At 38.4% G+C, this 18,575-nt stretch overlaps 1 protein-coding gene across 2 annotated transcripts in view; it reads left to right on the forward strand.

The window, feature by feature from the left end:
* Positions 1 to 18,575, forward strand: part of LRP6 (LDL receptor related protein 6) — a 122,026-nt gene that overhangs the window by 74,087 nt on the left and 29,364 nt on the right. For both annotated transcript variants that reach the window (XM_085543625.1, XM_015870801.3), the window contains 5 exons: positions 95 to 491; positions 977 to 1,148; positions 13,838 to 14,054; positions 14,935 to 15,224; positions 17,406 to 17,632. In XM_085543625.1, coding sequence (XP_085399751.1) covers positions 95 to 491; positions 977 to 1,148; positions 13,838 to 14,054; positions 14,935 to 15,224; positions 17,406 to 17,632 — 1,303 coding nt within the window. The remainder of the gene's footprint in view (positions 1 to 94; positions 492 to 976; positions 1,149 to 13,837; positions 14,055 to 14,934; positions 15,225 to 17,405; positions 17,633 to 18,575) is intronic.

Consider the following 18,575-nt stretch of genomic DNA (forward strand, 5'->3'; position numbering starts at 1 on the left):
AGCTGGACTCGCCTGCAGTGAATAGTGGAGAATCAGGTTTACCACTACTGTACAGTGTTTGTAAGATGGTTGTGTTTTTGCCTTACACATGTAGGTGCCACTGAATTGCTGCTTCTAGCCCGCCGTACAGATTTGAGACGCATTTCCTTAGACACTCCAGATTTTACGGACATCGTTTTGCCACTGGAAGACATCCGTCATGCCATTGCCATCGACTTTGATCCTCTGGAAGGGTACATCTATTGGACTGACGATGAAGTTAGGGCCATCCGTCGCTCATTCATTGATGGGTCAGGTAGTCAGTTTGTTGTCACAGCACAGATTGCTCATCCTGATGGCATTGCTGTGGATTGGGTTGCCCGAAATCTATATTGGACTGACACTGGCACAGACCGTATAGAAGTTACAAGGCTTAATGGGACCATGAGAAAAATCTTGATATCGGAAGACCTGGAAGAACCTAGAGCTATTGTGCTGGATCCTATGGTAGGGTAAGGAGCTGTTTATGAGCACTTTTTAAGTATTAGACAAAGAAGATACTTCTGTTCACATGCACACAGATAATGGGATACAATGATGAACTTCTAGGTTTTCAAAATGGAAATACTGGCCTTCTTTGAAAGTTAATGCTCTGAGGCTTAGGGACCACTGCTCCCTTTTGACTATATAAATTCTGCGGTTTTGGTTTTATTTGCTCTTTAAAATCCATTTGTTTATTCTTGCTAATACAATTTGTCATGTGGTCTTTCTCAGAAAATTGATATAGGAGTAAAATATGTAAAGTATCAGTCTGCTTACATGTCAGTACTATTTTAGATGTGTTGGGCATTGTTATTTAGGTAAGAAAATATATTGGGCTTTGAAATGCATTTTTCTGTGTGCTGTTTGGCTTCAGGGAATTGTAGTGCAGAAGCAGTGATGTAAATATTGAAAATTTGGTTTAATAAGACTGCTAAAGATTTTGTTTCTATTGCAGGTACATGTACTGGACTGACTGGGGAGAAATTCCAAAGATTGAGAGGGCAGCATTAGATGGCTCAGACAGGATTGTGCTGGTGAATACCTCTCTTGGGTGGCCAAATGGACTGGCATTGGATTATGCAGAAAGCAAAATATACTGGGGAGATGCAAAAACTGACAAAATAGAGGTTTGTAATTGCACCTGCATTTTTAATTCCTTGGGCTTATAGAACATAGTTACTCTATTTTTCTAAGTGTTTCAGTTCTTATACAGTTCAAAAATGCAATAGGATAATGGTTGATTTCTGCTTTAAGAAATAATTAAGTTTTTTCTCTGACTTTAGGCAAGTTGCTCACTGGTCTTACTGATATTTTCCATCTATAAAATGGAAATAGTGTCTGTGTAGTAGATCTCTCCATCTTTTTTTTTTCTCTCTCTCTTTTTTTTTTTTAATATGATCTTTATATGATAAAGATTTGTTTCATTTGCTTCTTAGATCATTATCAAACTTTTTTCTTGGGAGTAATGTTTGTAGGTTAAACTAATGTTTCTATTGTTCTTTCTGCTGCTTAGATAGATGGATACATTTTAGAGAAAAAAAATTTGTAAGAATAAATTATAGATAAATCAATCTCATTTTACATATAATTGTATTCCCAAAAATCTTCTGTACTTTGCATCTCCTTAGTTTTATTAGGGTTCCAGAAAGTTGATAGATTTCACTTTCTTTCTGATATGCTGTATTTGTTCAGTTTATTATCAAAAGGCAGAATGCTTTCTGGAGGCAGGAGACTTGGCTACTACCTGGAGCATAGTAACCATACCTAGTTTTACTGTATTCTGTTAGGTTTACCTTCTTTTTGTTGAGTTACAGCCTTCCTTAGTGAATCTATAATACAATAAGTATTTTTTGGCACTTATCACATTAGGCACTGCATTTTCCCTAGTCTTCTGAAATTGTTTCACTTATAAATAACTTCAAGTACATCAGCTGGAAGTCATGATCTTGTGCTAGAAGATCGTGTAACTGCTCTCCATATAGTCAAAATAACTGCAAGCCTGCAAGCTGATTTGCTTTGAAGCACTCCTTGACAGAGCCTCAGAGAGCATGGTGTTCTTTGTCCCAAAAAATAAGGCTTGTAGTCTGTAATATCCCTAACTTTTTAGCAGATCCAGGGAAAGAAGGGAAAGGAGACTAAGCTGTGATTAGAGATTTATTTGTTTTGATTGTGATTGAGCACTTCTGCCCTGATACTGCCTTGAATTTTATTTATTTATTTATTTATTTATTTTGTATTTTGCGAAAGGAAGGTTAGGCATTTCCCTAACTCATGCTTACCAAAACAGAGATTGTTTTCTTCTTATTATTTTTTCCCCCACACATTTCTGGCTTACTCAGACCAGAATCACAGAATCACACAGAATCACAGAATGGCCCTGGTTGGAAGGAACCTCAAGGATCATGAACCAGGATTCTGTATTCATTGCTAATGATTCTGTTTAGTGCTGAATCAGTTCAGAGTTTTTGACTAGATTAAGCATGAGTTTACTGCTGTAGTTCCATCAAACTGGCTAGAACATATGATATATTGTTAATCCCAATATTACAGTGTCTCTAGCAAGGCAGAAGATATCTGATCTGGCACAAACAACTTTCCAAGACAATTTACATTTTGTTGTTTTTAAACTAATATAAGCCAGTAAATGAATTTGATCCTGGTTTTCATGTAGCATTTATACAGGACATCCAGAAAATAACTATAATCTTATTAGTTATTTTTTCCCATGAGTTTTCAAGTGTTAGACTTTTCTTGCTTCTGCATTTGTTGACTACTGAGGTTTTATTCACTAGGTAGCTATGCACCACACACCGTTCAGTCACTGTCGGCAACCCTCAGTGTCTTGAGGAGAGAGAACTGAAAAAGATAGAAGTGTTAGAACTGGTGGGTTGAGATAAAGGCAGTTTAGTGAGAGAGGGGAAAAGAAAGAAGTGAATCACACACACAAAAGGAAAAAAAAAACAAACAAACAGAAACAAGTATAGAATCCTATTTCTCATCACCATCTGAATGGTTCCCATTTAATTCCTGAGCCAATTCACTGCCCAGTTGCTGCCTCCCTCCCTTCCTCTTCCATCTTTTATCATCTCAACATGATATCATGCAAAATGGAGTATTCTTTTAGCCAGTTTGAGTCAGCGGTCCTGCTTCTGTCCTCTCTCAGCTTCTTGCGCTCCTCCAGCATTTCACTCTGGAAGGGCAGTGTCAGAGAAGCTGAAACATCTTTGGCTGTGTATGAACACTGCTCATTAACAACTTAAATATATATACTGGTGTTTTATCAACACTATTTTTATCATGAATCATAGCACGCTACCAGATATAGTGAAAAATATTATCCCAGCCAAAACCATGGCATTAAACAGGGCTCTTATTAGCATTCAGACAATCTTGAAAAAGCCTGGGTAAAACCTTTAAAGCAAGAGAAGAAATTCTCCCACAGTTTTGCATTGAAGTTTTTGGATTTTTGTTTCATTTGGTTTGAGGTTTTTTTTGGTTGTGCTGTTTTGTGTGGTTTTTAAAAATAATTTATTATGGTATTTTTATTGCCGAAGTTGTTCGTTCAGGGGGGTGTGGCAGATGTATAAGATCACGAGAGGTTTATAGAAAGTGTCAAGGACTCTTTTGCTCCCTCACAGCTATTATTGACAGAAGCATGTGGAATTGACATGAGAAAATGATAGGTGGGGGGGGGGGCTGAGGAAAGGTGATTCTTCAAACTGTGTAAGTTTTGGAAGTGAACAGGGATATTTAAAGCTCATTGGTGTTATTAGGAAGACTGAATATCTGTGGAAGAGAATTCCACTGAAGTTTGCATATCCATAACTTTGTGTTCTGTACCACAAATTGCTGAACTGTAAATTTATGGAAAATCAAAGACTCTTCTTAAGAAGTTTACATGCATATTGGCTGTGTAATTCTGCTGTTCAGTAGGTCTAATTTGTTATTTTTATTTTTTGAGACAGGATACTGGGATGGGTAGACCTTAGGACTGACAGCCTCAATTTTCCCATGTTGATATCGTCCTTCTATTTGTTGAATAGGGAATGTTTCTTTAGTTTGTCATATTAAATTCGGGAAAACCTCACGTTTTTCCTTAGACATGGGATTGCTGCTTGCTCATCACATTTTAGAAAGGCAAGCATGGGCTGAACATTGATGATCTCTGATAATGATAGATTGGCGTGCCAGTTTAGTAGTTTCTGTAATTAGAAAAGCATGGGTAGGCTCTATAGAGTGAAGAAGGGGTGTTCATCTGAAAGAGTAGTTCAGTCTTAAATAGATTGTTTCTTCTTTATTGTGATAAGTAATGCAAATACAGTGGAGAGTCTCATTACTGATAAATCTTAGTGAATTTTCCCCAGGATTTTGTGTGGTCTCTGTATTTTTTTTTATTAGATTGTTTATGCTATAGTAAGCTACAGAAATATCAGGCTATAATGTCATTACCTCTAATAGCTAAAATATTACTGACATTTCATCTCTTCCCTTTTCCTCCCACTGCCTTTCTCTTCTATGGCAACCATGAATTCTGTCTTGTAACAGCTTCCCTGTCCTCCTTGTTTTTATTTCTTTTTAAATAAGTGTTTACTAGAAGATGGTTTGATCTTCTGTAAAATTTTTAAGCTTGCATTTGCAGAAAAGACAGTGGAAGAGTTGCGACAGAGAATATAGTTGTGACAGGGTCAAAATAAGAAACTTAGAATTGAACATGAAGAGACCTGGTACGTGACTGGTCTCTGCTTTACTTGTTTGTGTCTGTGTGTGTCCGGGATGGGGAGTAGGGATAAAATCAGGAAAAATGTGTTTGGATACTTTATTGCATTTAAGTACTATTCCATACATGGTTTTAAATAAAGCATGCTTTTTCCCTTTTCAGTATGTGGAATTCTTCAGAAACATTATTTAATTGCAGCACAACTGACATTAACGTTTCTTGCAAGCTATGTTTCTGGTTTGTTTGTGCCACACAGGGGCTTTTATTATTTATATTTTATGCACTGTTTCATGCTATGCTGTTCTGGAGCCCCCAGACGATAATAAAGCATCAGCAGGGGTTAATGGAGACTGGCAGGGGGTACAGCAGGGAGCTTTTGTTCCCATTTTATCTGGCAGCCTGCAGCAGGCAGAAGCAGGCTGTGGCTCAACAGCTTCGTCATTTATCTCGGTCAGGTTTCACTGCTGATAAACTTCTATTGAAATGGATGGCTGCTATTGTGCTTACCAGTAGGGAAGATTTCTCATTGACTTGCCACAGGTTTAAAGCATTTTCCTGCCGTGCTATGAGGTTAAAAATGTATGATCTGCTCTGCTGAATTGGTCTTATGTTTCCTGCTCAAGTGAATATTTGTCTTCTGAGCACGTACACTACCTGTTTTAAGGCATAGGTTGGATTTTTAATGGTCAGCAAATCTCGTATTGATAAAGCAATTATCAATGGATGTGTGTATGTGTGGCTGTGTGCATTAAGAGGAAATAATAATGAATATGGCTGATTTCTCACAATTTTTCAGTCTGTGCTTCATTTTTCTTTATTCATCTTCTTTCCTATTCTTCATTCTCAGAGCTAGAGATGACACCCGCTTACACCTACTAGTGGTGAGTTTAAAGAAAGGACTGCCTCCTATACAATGCAACTATTCTCTAGTGATTTCTGAGTGCAGCTCTAACTTGAAGTGTTTCTGCATTCCCAAATTTATTAGCCGTTCCTAGCATTACTGTCTCTAATCCTCATGATTAATGTAGAAAATCTTACATCCTGCTGTTTTTCAGCATAAGTACACACAAGCTTTCAGAACCCCCCCCCTTGTCAGACAACAGAAAGCGGATGCCACTAAGACATTTTGAGTATAAAATTCTTGAACAGAGAAGACCTTTTTGTCTTTGACCCAGGAGCTAATAGCTTGGCATCTAGAGAATGCTCTAATTCACATTCTAATCCCGAAATTGCAGGGCTGCATTTTCCTCTGATGACAACTTTCTCAATTTTACTACCAGCCTAATAAGGAAATTTTGTTTTCTTAGCATTCACTATTTTTTTTTTTTGACTGCGAAGTTGTCACATGGCATATTTTAATATTGCAAAATGCTGATGTCTTGAAAGCCTGATTATTGATGGTGTCCCCATCCACCACTTTGAAACAGACACTGGAAAATGGAGAGGCAGAAGCAGGTCCATGTTTTAAAACAAGTGTTGAACACATCTCTTTTTGTAAAATTGCATTACGCTTTTCGTGGGTATTAGAAGTGAGGTAGTTCAAGTTGATTTTGTTCCTAATTTTGTTGGGAAAATTTCTGCTCCAATAGGCTTATTCAGTCTTCTTTATTCCAAAAACAGAGAGAGGAGTTTTTAGCTTTCTTTATTCAAATGAAGGGAGAGTCTAATAGAGGCATTTCCGGGAAGTATCTCTCAGCCCATTAGAGGTCACAGCCTCTTTTATCCCCATACCTTGATGCTATGGTGAGTGCTGCCCCTTTCCCTATTGGCTGAGGTACACAGGGTTCATATTCTTCTTGGTTTGCCTGCCACACATTCATCCTCCCCTGCAGCTAACCCCACTTCATTTCCTTTGTTTGTACTTACGTTGGAATCTGGACTCAGAGTTTGTTGTTTTGTCCTACTAGAGCTATGTTTGTATCCTGTTTGACAAAGTCCATCCCTCCTTGTCCTGTCAAGCAAGCAAGGTTTACAAACAGGTGCTAAGCTAGCATCTCTGGCTGTATATCTGCAAAATAAATTTCTTTAACCAGTTCTTTTCCTCAGCCTTCATTAATCTGCTTTATCTTGTTTGGCAGGGACGCCCTATCCTCCATATTTCAGCTTTTCTTATTTTGCAAGGACACCTTACCTTTTCATCAGACATCTTAATTTTATCTACAGTGCACTGTTCACCTGGTTGTGGCATGCAGGATCTACCTTCAGCAAGGAACACCACGTTTGTATTGCAGGGGTGGGATAAAGATGGATCCTCCTTTTTCAGAATTGAGAAACTTACTTTGTCAGGGAACTTCCACTTATTTCTTAATGCCTCCTTGGCCTGCAGTATGAAAACAGTAGATTATATAAAAATGAAATAGTTCATACTTTGCACGTTTTTCACTTGAGTCATTTCTTTTGAACTTCTGAATTAAAGAACTAAATTTCCTTATTAAGTCAAAGATAGGGAAACTATAATATACAGTAAACAAATAGCAACCAGAGGTTGCTTACTGGTAAGGTCTACTGAGTCCATTCAAGGATCTGAGTGGCGTTTTAGCCATGGACTGCAAACATTGAGCTAAGACTTTGTGCTACTGTTCCCTTGTTATTAAGAAAAGAAACAAGTTTTGAGCATGATGTTATGCAATTGCTACTTACGTACTTTATGCAGGTGTTCAAAGTGTTTTAATATAAAAGTAAAAAAGGAAAAAAAAAAGTGTTTAAAACATCCGTCCAGTTAAGATCCAAGAACATTAACATCTGTGCCCAGATGTGGAGACCTCAGTACAAGAGACACCTGTTGGAGCATGTCCAGAGAAGGGACACAAAAATGATCTGAGGGATGAAGTGCCCCCCATGAGGACAGAATGAGAGAGTTCAGACTATTCTGCCTGGAAAAGGAAAGGCTCCAGGGAGACATGATAGCTGCCTTTCAGTATCTAAACGGGGGCTCTAAGAAAGAAGGGTGCAGGCTTTTTCACAGGGTCTGTGGCAATAGGACAAGGGAAACAATTTCAAACTAAAATGGGAGATTTAGACTGGATATAAGAAAATATTATTTTACAGTAAAAGGTACTGAAGCATTGGAACAGGTTACCCAGAGAGGTGGTGGATGCCCTGTGCCTGGAGACATGGAAGGTGAGGCCAGACAGGGCTCTGAGCAACCTGATTAAGCTGTGGATGTCCCTGTTCATCACAGGTGACCTTTAAAGGCTTCTTCCAACTCAAGTTCTGTGATTCTTTGTAAAAGCCTGATGTATTCAAAACAATTATTTTTGATTGTTTCAAGTGGTGGAGGTTGATGTGAAGAGATATTGAGCTATTTTCTGTTTCTGATTCGGCTGGGTGTAGTTCTGCATCAGAAGTTGGGCTGCAAAACTTTATAGTTGGAAGTTGTCCCCCCAAACCACTGTGGGGGTTCATGTTGGTTTTGGCTAGCCTTCTTTGCTTCCATGCATATTTATGCATATAAAGACTTTGCTGATGAATATTAAGCTGCAAAATCTCAGTAATGAGCTTGCTCTTGATTCTCTGCACCCATATTCTCTTATTCCCAAATAGTCCATCCCCACATTAAAGAACACTTTCAGACTGTTGCTGCTCCACCTTGTGCATTAGTATGCCAGAATTCATTTCTGTAGCCAGACATCTTCATTCACCTGTGAAAATCTCTTCTCAACCTGTTCTGTGCATCAGTTTGATATTCTGTCTTAGACTGTTCTTTACAAACGTATTATTCCTTTGTGTGAGTGTGTGTGTCGTGTGAAATTTCCTAGATGTCACAGTTAATTGTCACACTGGTTACAAATGTAAACTCTCTTCCCCGTGTGCTTGTCACCTTACCTGACCTGGTCAGATTCATTGAAAACTCAGCCAATTTTTTTCTAAGATTGAATTCCATGATTGAGAAAACAAGTCTGTTGTAGGCACTGATTGATCAGTTCTCCTTTGTGAAAATAATGAGCTTATGCACTGTGTGTAGTGTGATTAAAAGGGATGTTTATAAAGATAATCTCTTCTGTTTCTACATATTTATCTTCACTACATTCCTATTATGAATATTATCCATGCTCAGGAAAAATATTAATTCAAATTCTTCAGGAAAGTGATTAGAGCTCAAAAGGAAACAGGGGGCACCGGGAGCTGTTAAACTAAAAATTATAAGCTATTATGTAGCAGTTAATAGTAAGAAATTGTAAGGCCAGCTGTGGAGACACTTGGTTTATGAAGCAAAGATAGAAGGTTCCAGGTATCTCTTCTGCAGTGAAGTTCTGAGTTGTCTTCCCATTTCATGTCTGAAACAGTCCTTAACATTTTGGAAGTGAGGGTGAATGTTGTTGCTAGTACATTAGTGACACTGACAGAATCATTTTCTTCAGACAGTGTTTTGTCTGACAAAGTTTTGACTGCTCACTCACTCAAAGAGAGTGCAGTTGATCAAGATATTTTTATTTTATTTCATTTAGATGGGAAGACTAATGAAACTGGGCTCCCCCTCCCAAACCCCTTTTCCTCTGTTAGAGCTACTGTTTTTTAGCAGTAGACACGTTTTAATTGTGTGATATTACTGCAGTCATAACAGAAAAATCATTCTGTACCTGTTGCTTCAAGAAGTGAGCTGAAAATACATAGTTCACTAAACCAGTCTGAAAATGGAAATGTTAATGTAATGTTCAGAAGGCATTCTAGCTATCTTTCCAGGTTATTTTTTTAAGAAAGACACTGTCCCAACTTTCTTTTTTCCTTAATCAAATAGGTTTAATGAGTTAGTGCATTTTATGTCTCTTATATACTAAGATCCACATACCTATAGATAATGAGCATCCAGCCTTTTGTATTGCCTGAGCCAAATTTAGGGAACAGAAATTTTATGGGCTGCATATAAGTAGGTTGCACCAAAAGTAATGCCTCCTATTTATTCCCATGGAAACAGCAACAGATACAAAAAACACAGTAATACTGTTTGCTAGAGCAAATTCTCAGCTACAAAACGCTTTTTAAACATGGTCACCACCATTAGCTATGCATTTTTCCCAGTAATGTACAAGAGCCTTTATGCTGCGCTCATAACAATCTGACCCACTGTCGCCACTGCTGAAACACACCACGCACCACCTCACTGTGCTCAGGTTCACTGTTTAGTCTCAATAGTAATTAAGAAAACATCGGTCAATGTCAGTGGGAGTAATTTTTTCCACATAGAGGAATTCAGTGACGCATCTTTGCTTCATAGACACTTCCATATCAGATGCCATTTGCCAGACTACTCCTTTGATGCCATCTCTCTCCCACAGCAACAAAAGGTAATGGAATACTAGTTTAACCTTTACTGCCATGTCAGCAATATCCACATTTGATTTTGTGGGCCAACATAATAAAACAGGAGGCATTACTTTCAGAGCAGCCCTCACCAAACATACACTATTGTTAATATGTAAGTAAAAAAACATTTTAATTCGTAATATTGTTCTTTAAAAGTTTTTTTGTTTTTGTTTTTGTTTTAAATGAGGAAGAGAGGAAAAAAAGCATAAAACTAGTGTGATATTTGACCTTGTTCTGAAACCAGATTTTTGAGTTGAATATCTAATTGCAACTCTACATTCTGTTTGAAAATTTGCATGTCGTGTATTTATATCAACTGGAAATGGTCCTGCAAATGTAAATAGAGATTTTATAGGCAGTCTTGAAACCCCAAGCTGTGGGAAGCTTTTAATGTGCCCAAGGAATGGGATGCCATCCAGAGAGACTTAGACAGACTGAGCAGTGGAAGTGAGTTGAACATCATGAGGTTCAACAACGCCAAGTACAAGATCTTGCACCTGAGTCAAGGCAACCTCCACAAGTACAAGCTGGGGGATGAAAGGATTGATCATAGCCCTGTTGAAAAGGACTTGGAGGTACTGGTGGATGGGAAGCTGGACATAAGTCAGGAGTGTACCCTCACAGTCCAGAAGGCCAATTGTATCCTAGGCTGCATCTAATAAAGAGCAGCCATCAGGTAGAGGGAGGTGATCCTCCCACTCTAGTCTGCACAGGTGAGACCTCACCTGGAGTAGTGAGTCCAGATTTGGAGTCCTCAGTACAGGAAAGAGAGAGACTTGTTGGAGCACATCCAGAGTAGGGCCACAAAAACGATCCAAGGAATGGAACAAATCACCAGTGAGGACAGGCTGAAAGAGCTGGGGCTGTTCTGGTGGAATACCCATACTTGGAGACTTTCAAGGCCAGGCTGAACCAGGCTCTTGAGCACCTGGTCAAGCTGTAGACGTCCCTGTTCATTGCAGCAGAGTTTGACTGGATGACCTTAAAGGTTCCTTCCAACTCTAAGGATTCTGTGATTCTATGATTGTATATTCAAATTCTTTTACCAAAACTGAAAGCATGGATGCATATTCTTTGCTATTCAGAGCCCTGTGTTCATCCAGTGTCTCAAAATGCATTCAGTTATGTGCCGTTACTTGAGTCAGCACTGCACTCTCCCCCTCCTTGCACTGAATACAGCATCTTAAATATGCCCACATTTTTATCACTAATTTATTTGTTTTGAATAAGCTGTGTGTTTGAGCCCACAGATTTGCATTAATTACTGTTTTATGATAAGCAAAATACACTACAGGCAGGACATCTGGCAAATTTCTGAGGCTATTTAATTTCTGTACATGATTTTCTTTTTTCCATGGAACATCTCATTCTTTCAGTCTAGGTAGTGTTTGTGGTTACACTGCATCTGTTTCCTCTTGTGTATATTCTCACTGTGGCTGGCAGTATTCAGAATGGCCTCAGAATGTGAAACCCACACCACACTGTGGTTAAAACAGCATAGTCCACTGGAGACATTGCCTCATAGTAGAAAATGGGTTTCACGTATGGGGGATTTAGTTGTGCTAGTCTTCACTGTGTTCAGCTGATCCATCTGAGACTGGAGAAAGGGTATGAATGCAGAAAGCAGTATCAGATGGGACTCAGGGATGCAAGTAAATTTCAGTTTTTGAAAAGATTATGTTGAAAGTTTTTGGAGTTTATTGATTAGTAACTCTTTTTTTTTTCATCATATATTTTGTTTGTGTGTTATATCCCTTGTCACTTTGCTTACTCTAGACTGTTTGGTACTTTAACCTGACAAGATTCTATTCAAATCTCCTAAAGCATCGCTGAAGTGAGGACAGACCTTGTGGTGCCATGGAACAATTTCTGTGGTGGTACCTAATAGGCAGATATTTACATTAAGGAATATCACACAGATGTGTGATATCAGATAAGACTGCAGAGGAAGGAGAGTGGCAGGTGTGTGTAAGCATATTAATAGGCATCTGTTTTGTCTAGCTGGCATAAAGCTGGCTTTCAGAATAATGTGTATGTGGCAGAACAGAAATTAATTAAAAGCAGATATTAATGTTTCAGTCCTCCTGTCTCTTTTTCTGGTTATCTTTCAGAATAAGACGACAAAACGTATTTGAACAGCTCCCTTAAGTTTGCTGGAGAAAGTCTCATCACACTGTACATCTTCCAACTAATAATTTTTGCCAGTAGTTGAACACCTCCTAAATGCAATGGTTTCTTCCTTTCTAAGTACAAAGGGAAGACTGTAGTATCTAAAGGTAGTGCCCTGTGATAGTTATGTTTCACTGGTTACAACTGTGTGTATTGAGTCGATTAACTTCCCAGCATCTGCCTGTTTCATATGTCTGTTTGATTCAGTTAACAAGCACTAATTACCATATATTAATCCATTGCAAAGAAATGGCTTATCTCCGTAGTTTTAGGGGGAGGGTGAAAGTCATCCCAGAAGTTCAAGTTGTGTGCTATGGCTAGAAAGGGGTAGTAGACAAAGGAATGAGCAATTTTTCTTTGTGATAGTGATGCTTTCTTAGTAGTGTTCTTTCATAATAGTGTTAAGAACTGTAACTCATGGGTTATAATTCTTATGGATGTTAAATCTATGTCCCCAGTTCTAAAGATAACCATTACTCTTGTTTAGGAGCCTCATTTATCAAAACAGAATGTAGAAAGCATGCTGCTAGGAACTGAGAGCCAGCAGATGCTGGAATTTTCTGAAGCAGAATAAAAATGGAAGAGCAGAGTTTGTTATTGAAAGGAAGTCTGGAAATCAGGCAATTGTACTGGGCTCTGAGCCTATCTAAACAATCTGTGATAGGAAAAGCTATGTTTGGAGTTGGTTGTTAGTATAAAGGACATAAGTTATAGGTTTGGAACGGTAAATGCACCTTAGCGCAAAGTGTAGCTGCAAGTACTGTGCTGACTATCAGAAGAATTTTAGGGGAAACTCAGGAAAAAGCATTCCACTAAGTAATGCCTCATCTCATTTTTGTGAAACATATGTATTTATTGGTGTGTGTGTAGAAGTGTGCTGCATATGCTAGTAGACTGGAGATCTGGTTTTTGTTTGTTTGTTTGTTTGCTTGCTTTTGGTAAGCCAATTCCACAGAGTAGTTGACTTAAAGGAAGAAAAAACAAACAAAAAAACAACCGACCGAGTTTATTCCTAGAAGCCAGAGAGCATGCCAAGCCCCTGTATGTGCTTTATAAGGAATACAGGAATTGTGCTTATAAAGATTTGGTTCCCCTTCTAACATACTGAGACTAAATGTGACAGTGCTTAGAGCTTTGTGACCAAGAAAAGATTTAAGGTAAAATTTAGTTATTCTGAAGGTTTTAGCTTTTGTTTTTTTTTTTCATTTTTTTTTCAGTGAGCTTAAAAACAGTTTATCTTACTCACTTGCACATTATACCATATGCTGAGAAAGCTATGAATTCCAATGTTGTTTCTCCGTACCTTTCCTCTCTCCTTCTCTGCTCATTCATAGACAAAGGGTAGGGGTTGTTACAAACCAGTCTTCTCATTTCTCATGTGCTAGGACATTTTTTTTACCACAAGACATCATCCATTTGACAGTGTTATGGTTGTGACTGCACAAGTCTTTGAGCCATGGAAAGAATAGGAAATCATACAGACTTATCTAAGGCTATGCCATTCCACCAAGGCAAGACCAAGAGGGAGATGTGAAAACAGTAGTTTATTAAGTCACCCTTTTTTTACAATCTTGGAATATCCTTGGGTAATGGGAAGTTTTTGTGTGTGTTCATGTGTATTCACAGGTCATGAATGCTGATGGAAGTGGGAGAAGAGTTCTTGTAGAGGACAAACTTCCTCACATCTTTGGATTCACATTATTGGGAGACTATGTTTATTGGACAGACTGGCAAAGACGCAGTATTGAACGTGTGCATAAGCGGACAGCAGAAAGAGAAATCATCATTGATCAACTGCCTGATCTCATGGGCCTCAAAGCTACAAATGTACACCAGATAATTGGTGAGTGACTCTACAAATCACACTAGTAAAATAAAATTGAGAATTTCACCAGTGTTCTTTTGAAGGGATCGCCTTAAACCAGGTCAGGTTTTTAGAATACAGTTTCTTGCCTGATAGCTGCAGCCTGCAGTTTGAAGGAGTGTGTGTCTTTTGTGTGATGCTTCAGTTCTCTAACCTGGCCGAATAGTAAGACAAAAAATCAGACATTCCCAATGCCCATGACGCTCCCATGCATTCTCCTGCTTAGGTAATTGGAACACCTCATAGGTCTGAATAACCCTGGATCCAGTAAGGAGAGGAGATCAGGGAAAATGAGAACAGCAGACTGTTAGGTTAGCCCAGCTGCTTTTGGAGTTGTAGCTGTAGCAGGTATTCATCCTGCAGTCTGAACATGTGCTCTTGGTGAGCAAGAGCTAAGAATGAGCCACTTTTAGTCTTTTCAGTGTTTCTCAAATGAATACTGCAAAATCATCCTTAAAAACAAGCAGAAGTACGTTATGCTCTGTGGTATTTGTGGAATGAAAACACAGGATCTAGTTTCAAATTGGTTTTCAAAACACTGGTACAGTTGAGCTGTGGCATCACAGAACTTGTCACGTATCCTGAATATCCTGCCATATGGGCAGGGCTTTTAGTTTCTTGGTGCCATGTCTGGATTGTACTCCAGGGAATTAGTTAAATGTAGTTGAGGTATATTTTTGCATTGCTGCTACGTGAAAATGCTTGGCTGTACGTGTCCAGCCTTCATTCAGGGCAAAAGGTAGAATACTACTTCTATTTCTTAAAAGGCTCATAATTTTGTTGATACATGTGAGGTCTGGCTTTGTATTCAAAAGAAGACAGTCTGTAATGATTGCTTTTCCTTGTCTTGTATGCTTAGGTACTAACCCTTGTGCAGAGGATAATGGTGGTTGCAGCCATCTGTGTCTGTACAGACCACAAGGCCTTCGCTGCGCTTGTCCCATAGGCTTGGAGCTCATCAATGACATGAAGACCTGCATTGTCCCAGAAGCTTTCCTTCTCTTTTCTCGGAGAGCAGATATTAGAAGAATCTCTTTAGAAACAAACAACAACAATGTTGCTATTCCACTTACTGGAGTTAAGGAAGCTTCAGCTCTGGATTTTGATGTGACAGACAATCGAATTTACTGGACTGATATTTCACTGAAGGTAGAGATGGAAGATATTCTGAAATGGCTACTAATTTGCTACAAGATTTTTGAAATAGATAAGGATTGATTGACAAATATGTTTTACCAGATTCAAAGGATAGTTGGGAAAGCTGGTTCTGACTAGGAAAGAATTCCCTCATGTGAATCATTTAAATCTAATATGCACATTTCACATAAAGGATGAGTCTGCAAAAATGAAGTTTTATGGCAGAAAGCTGAGAGGAGTGCCAAGCAGCAGGAGGTCTTGGATCTCATATTTTTTGTAAGATTCATAGGTCACTCTGGAAGTAATGCCTCCTACTTATTACTATAGAAACTACAATAGATACAAAGACCATGCTCTTTGATAGAGCAAATTTTCATCTACAAAACACAATCTTGTGATCACCACCAACTGTTTGTTTTCCCTGGTGATGAATAAGAGCCTGCTGCTGGGCTCATAAAAATCTGCACCAGTGGAGGTAACTATCACCACAGCTGAAACACAGCGCACCCCCCCCCCCATACTGTGCTAACATTCACTGTTTGGTCTCCAGAAACTTTCAGCAAGTGTTGATGAAAATCAGTGGGTGCCATTTTGCTGCAAAGAGAAATTCAGTGACATACCATTGCTTCATATGCACTTTCATGTCAGACACCATTTTGTCAGACTGTCTATCTGCTGCCATCTGTCACACAACAATATGTAATGGAATAGTAGTGGGGAGGTTCAGCCTCTTCTGCCATTCTACCAACATCTGCTTTTGATATCAAGGAATAACATAACAAAATAGGAGGCATTACTTTTTGAGCAACACTCATATATTTAATGGGCAGAAGTCCTGTTTTATGTCAGGAAGTGAAAATAGGTCTTACCTGCTCATTGGCTCACACACCTACTGCACATGAGATGTTACAAGCTTAGTAAATCAGGGCTAGGGTCTAGACTAACAAATCAAAAAAAGGTTGGCAGTAGTTGTTTAAATGTGGTGGCTAATAGAGTGATAGAAGTTGGTGTATTGTCTGTCTCCTATCTCTGGTTTTAACAAGTCTAGTTATTTAGCATGTTTTTCAAGGGCTGTAGATGTAGTCAGAATTGTGAGCACCAAAAATTAGTTCTTAATGAAAGTAAGTTTTTCACACTTGGATTGAGACCCATGCAAATAATAACTTGTGGATCTGTGCAACAGAAGAATCGTAAAAGTTAAAAACCATAGTGTTTAAAATAGTTTGAGAGAAAGAACTTGGCTGAACTATTTAGGTATGGTATTCATTTGGAGTGTGTTCGAAATGAAAATAAAAGGAAGACTCCACAATCTTTTTTTATGGATAATAAAAGTGAAAACCGGGAAACATTCCCCCACCATGTGCAGTTACAAACTGCATAATTAGCAGATAGCACCTGAACTTACAAGTAAAGCAAATATCAAACTTTTTTTGTTAATTTCTGATGTGTTACAAGCATAAGAAGTTTGTGCAGAGTGGAGTACAGTGGACAAAGAATGAGGAGTCTGTGTTCGCCAAGTAGAGTTTTATACCATACTAACATTATTCCTTTACTTTCAGGCTTATACTTAGTCGTAGTAAATTATGGAATGCCTAAACTCCTAAACATAATTCTGGCTTTATTTGCTGTTGCAGACTGATTGACTGTTGTGAAAATTATAAGAAGTCTTTTGAGTAGAAGACCTGGAAGAAATCATGCTTACTGAAATTAAATTAAGCCATTGGTACTAAAGCACTTACACTGCCGAGCTAGTCGGCCATTATCTTGTTTTCATATGTTTGCTATTCTGTCCTGAACTTTCTCATTAGGTTGCTTTAAATATTGTTCGATGCTGTAGCATTGATGCTTTAGTATTGTCCTGGGAGAGCCAAAATATTTCCCCCTCAAAGCTGGCACCAAGTTAAGGTCACTTTGGCATGTAGACTGCTTAATTGAGCCATACTAGTTATCCCATTTATTTTCCCAGTGGACCACTATTGTAATTGACACAGAATACTTTCACAGAGTACAGTAAATCATTACTTCTGAATAGCAGCATTGTTTGCCTTGCAAAAAAGTAGCACACTGTATGATCTTCTTTCCTATGAGATGCCTGGAATCTGAAAACACTTAAAATGCAACAAAGAGAACAACCAGCCCAATGACAGATTGGTAAAATTTCTAATTTGCCTGTGTATCTTTACATCCCTAAAGACCATCAGCAGAGCATTTATGAATGGCAGTGCACTGGAACACGTTGTAGAGTTTGGCTTGGATTACCCTGAAGGCATGGCCGTGGATTGGCTGGGGAAGAACTTGTACTGGGCTGATACTGGAACAAATCGCATTGAAGTGTCAAAACTGGATGGCCAGCATCGCCAAGTGTTGGTGTGGAAAGATCTTGACAGTCCCCGGGCACTGGCACTGGATCCTGCAGAGGGGTAACTTGCTAATTTAACTTTCTGTTTATGAATGTTGAAAAACAACATCCTAATGCTTCCTCTAGGGCATGTTAGTTAGGCTTTGCATATAAATCCTGAGAGGATTGAGCTGGGGAATATAACCTGGTAATTTAAAGTATGAGGGCTGAAGGAGTATGTTCTTAATGTCCTGAATAATCATTAAGAATATTACACAAAAAATCAGGGAAGCTCATTAAAAAGGGATTTATATTTAGTTTTTTAATTAACCACAGAATCAAAGTAGACTTAGGTTTGTGGAACTCATTAACTGGAAAAGGGCCATAGCGTTGAAAAGAAAATATTTGTCCTTTTTAAAAATGAGGATCCTTTAAAAATTTATTATTAATGTTATTATTTTACAAGTTAGGGTCCAAAAAAAAACCAAACAACGGTTTTAGTGGGTTTACCTTGACAGTAAGGAAGTGAAAATTCAAGTCTGAGAATAAGGAAAGAATTTGTTCCTTCAGATAGAGGGAGCCTTTTTTGTCAATCTGGCCAAGAGAAGTAAAGATAGTGAAAAAGTACAATTATATACCTACCTTCCATTAAAGTGAACGTTTCTTGTGAAGAAATTTCTCAGTTGTATTCAAGTATAACAGCAAAAGTGAGGGGAGGAGGAGAAGAGGGGAACAAGACAAGGTAAAATTATTTAGCTTCTGAAATAGCTCTTCTGACATGAAATGCTCATTTGACATTAATTACTACAAATCCTTTTTGACGTTATACCAGCATTGTATTATTTCACAAATGAGGGAACTTGAGGCATTATTTTATAAATGAAGGAATTCCATTTTCAGGTGCTGTGAATGTATCAGTTTCTAGTGACACTATAATTACAGCATTAGAGAAAACTCAGCACCCTGAAAATACATCCCTCCTGTTTAGTTTCAGCAAGGTAGTAGCAACTGTCTTCATGCTTAGT

This window comes from Coturnix japonica, chromosome 1 (assembly GCF_054131305.1).
Source record: "Coturnix japonica strain WE chromosome 1, WE-NBRP24, whole genome shotgun sequence".
Taxonomy (NCBI): domain Eukaryota; kingdom Metazoa; phylum Chordata; class Aves; order Galliformes; family Phasianidae; genus Coturnix; species Coturnix japonica.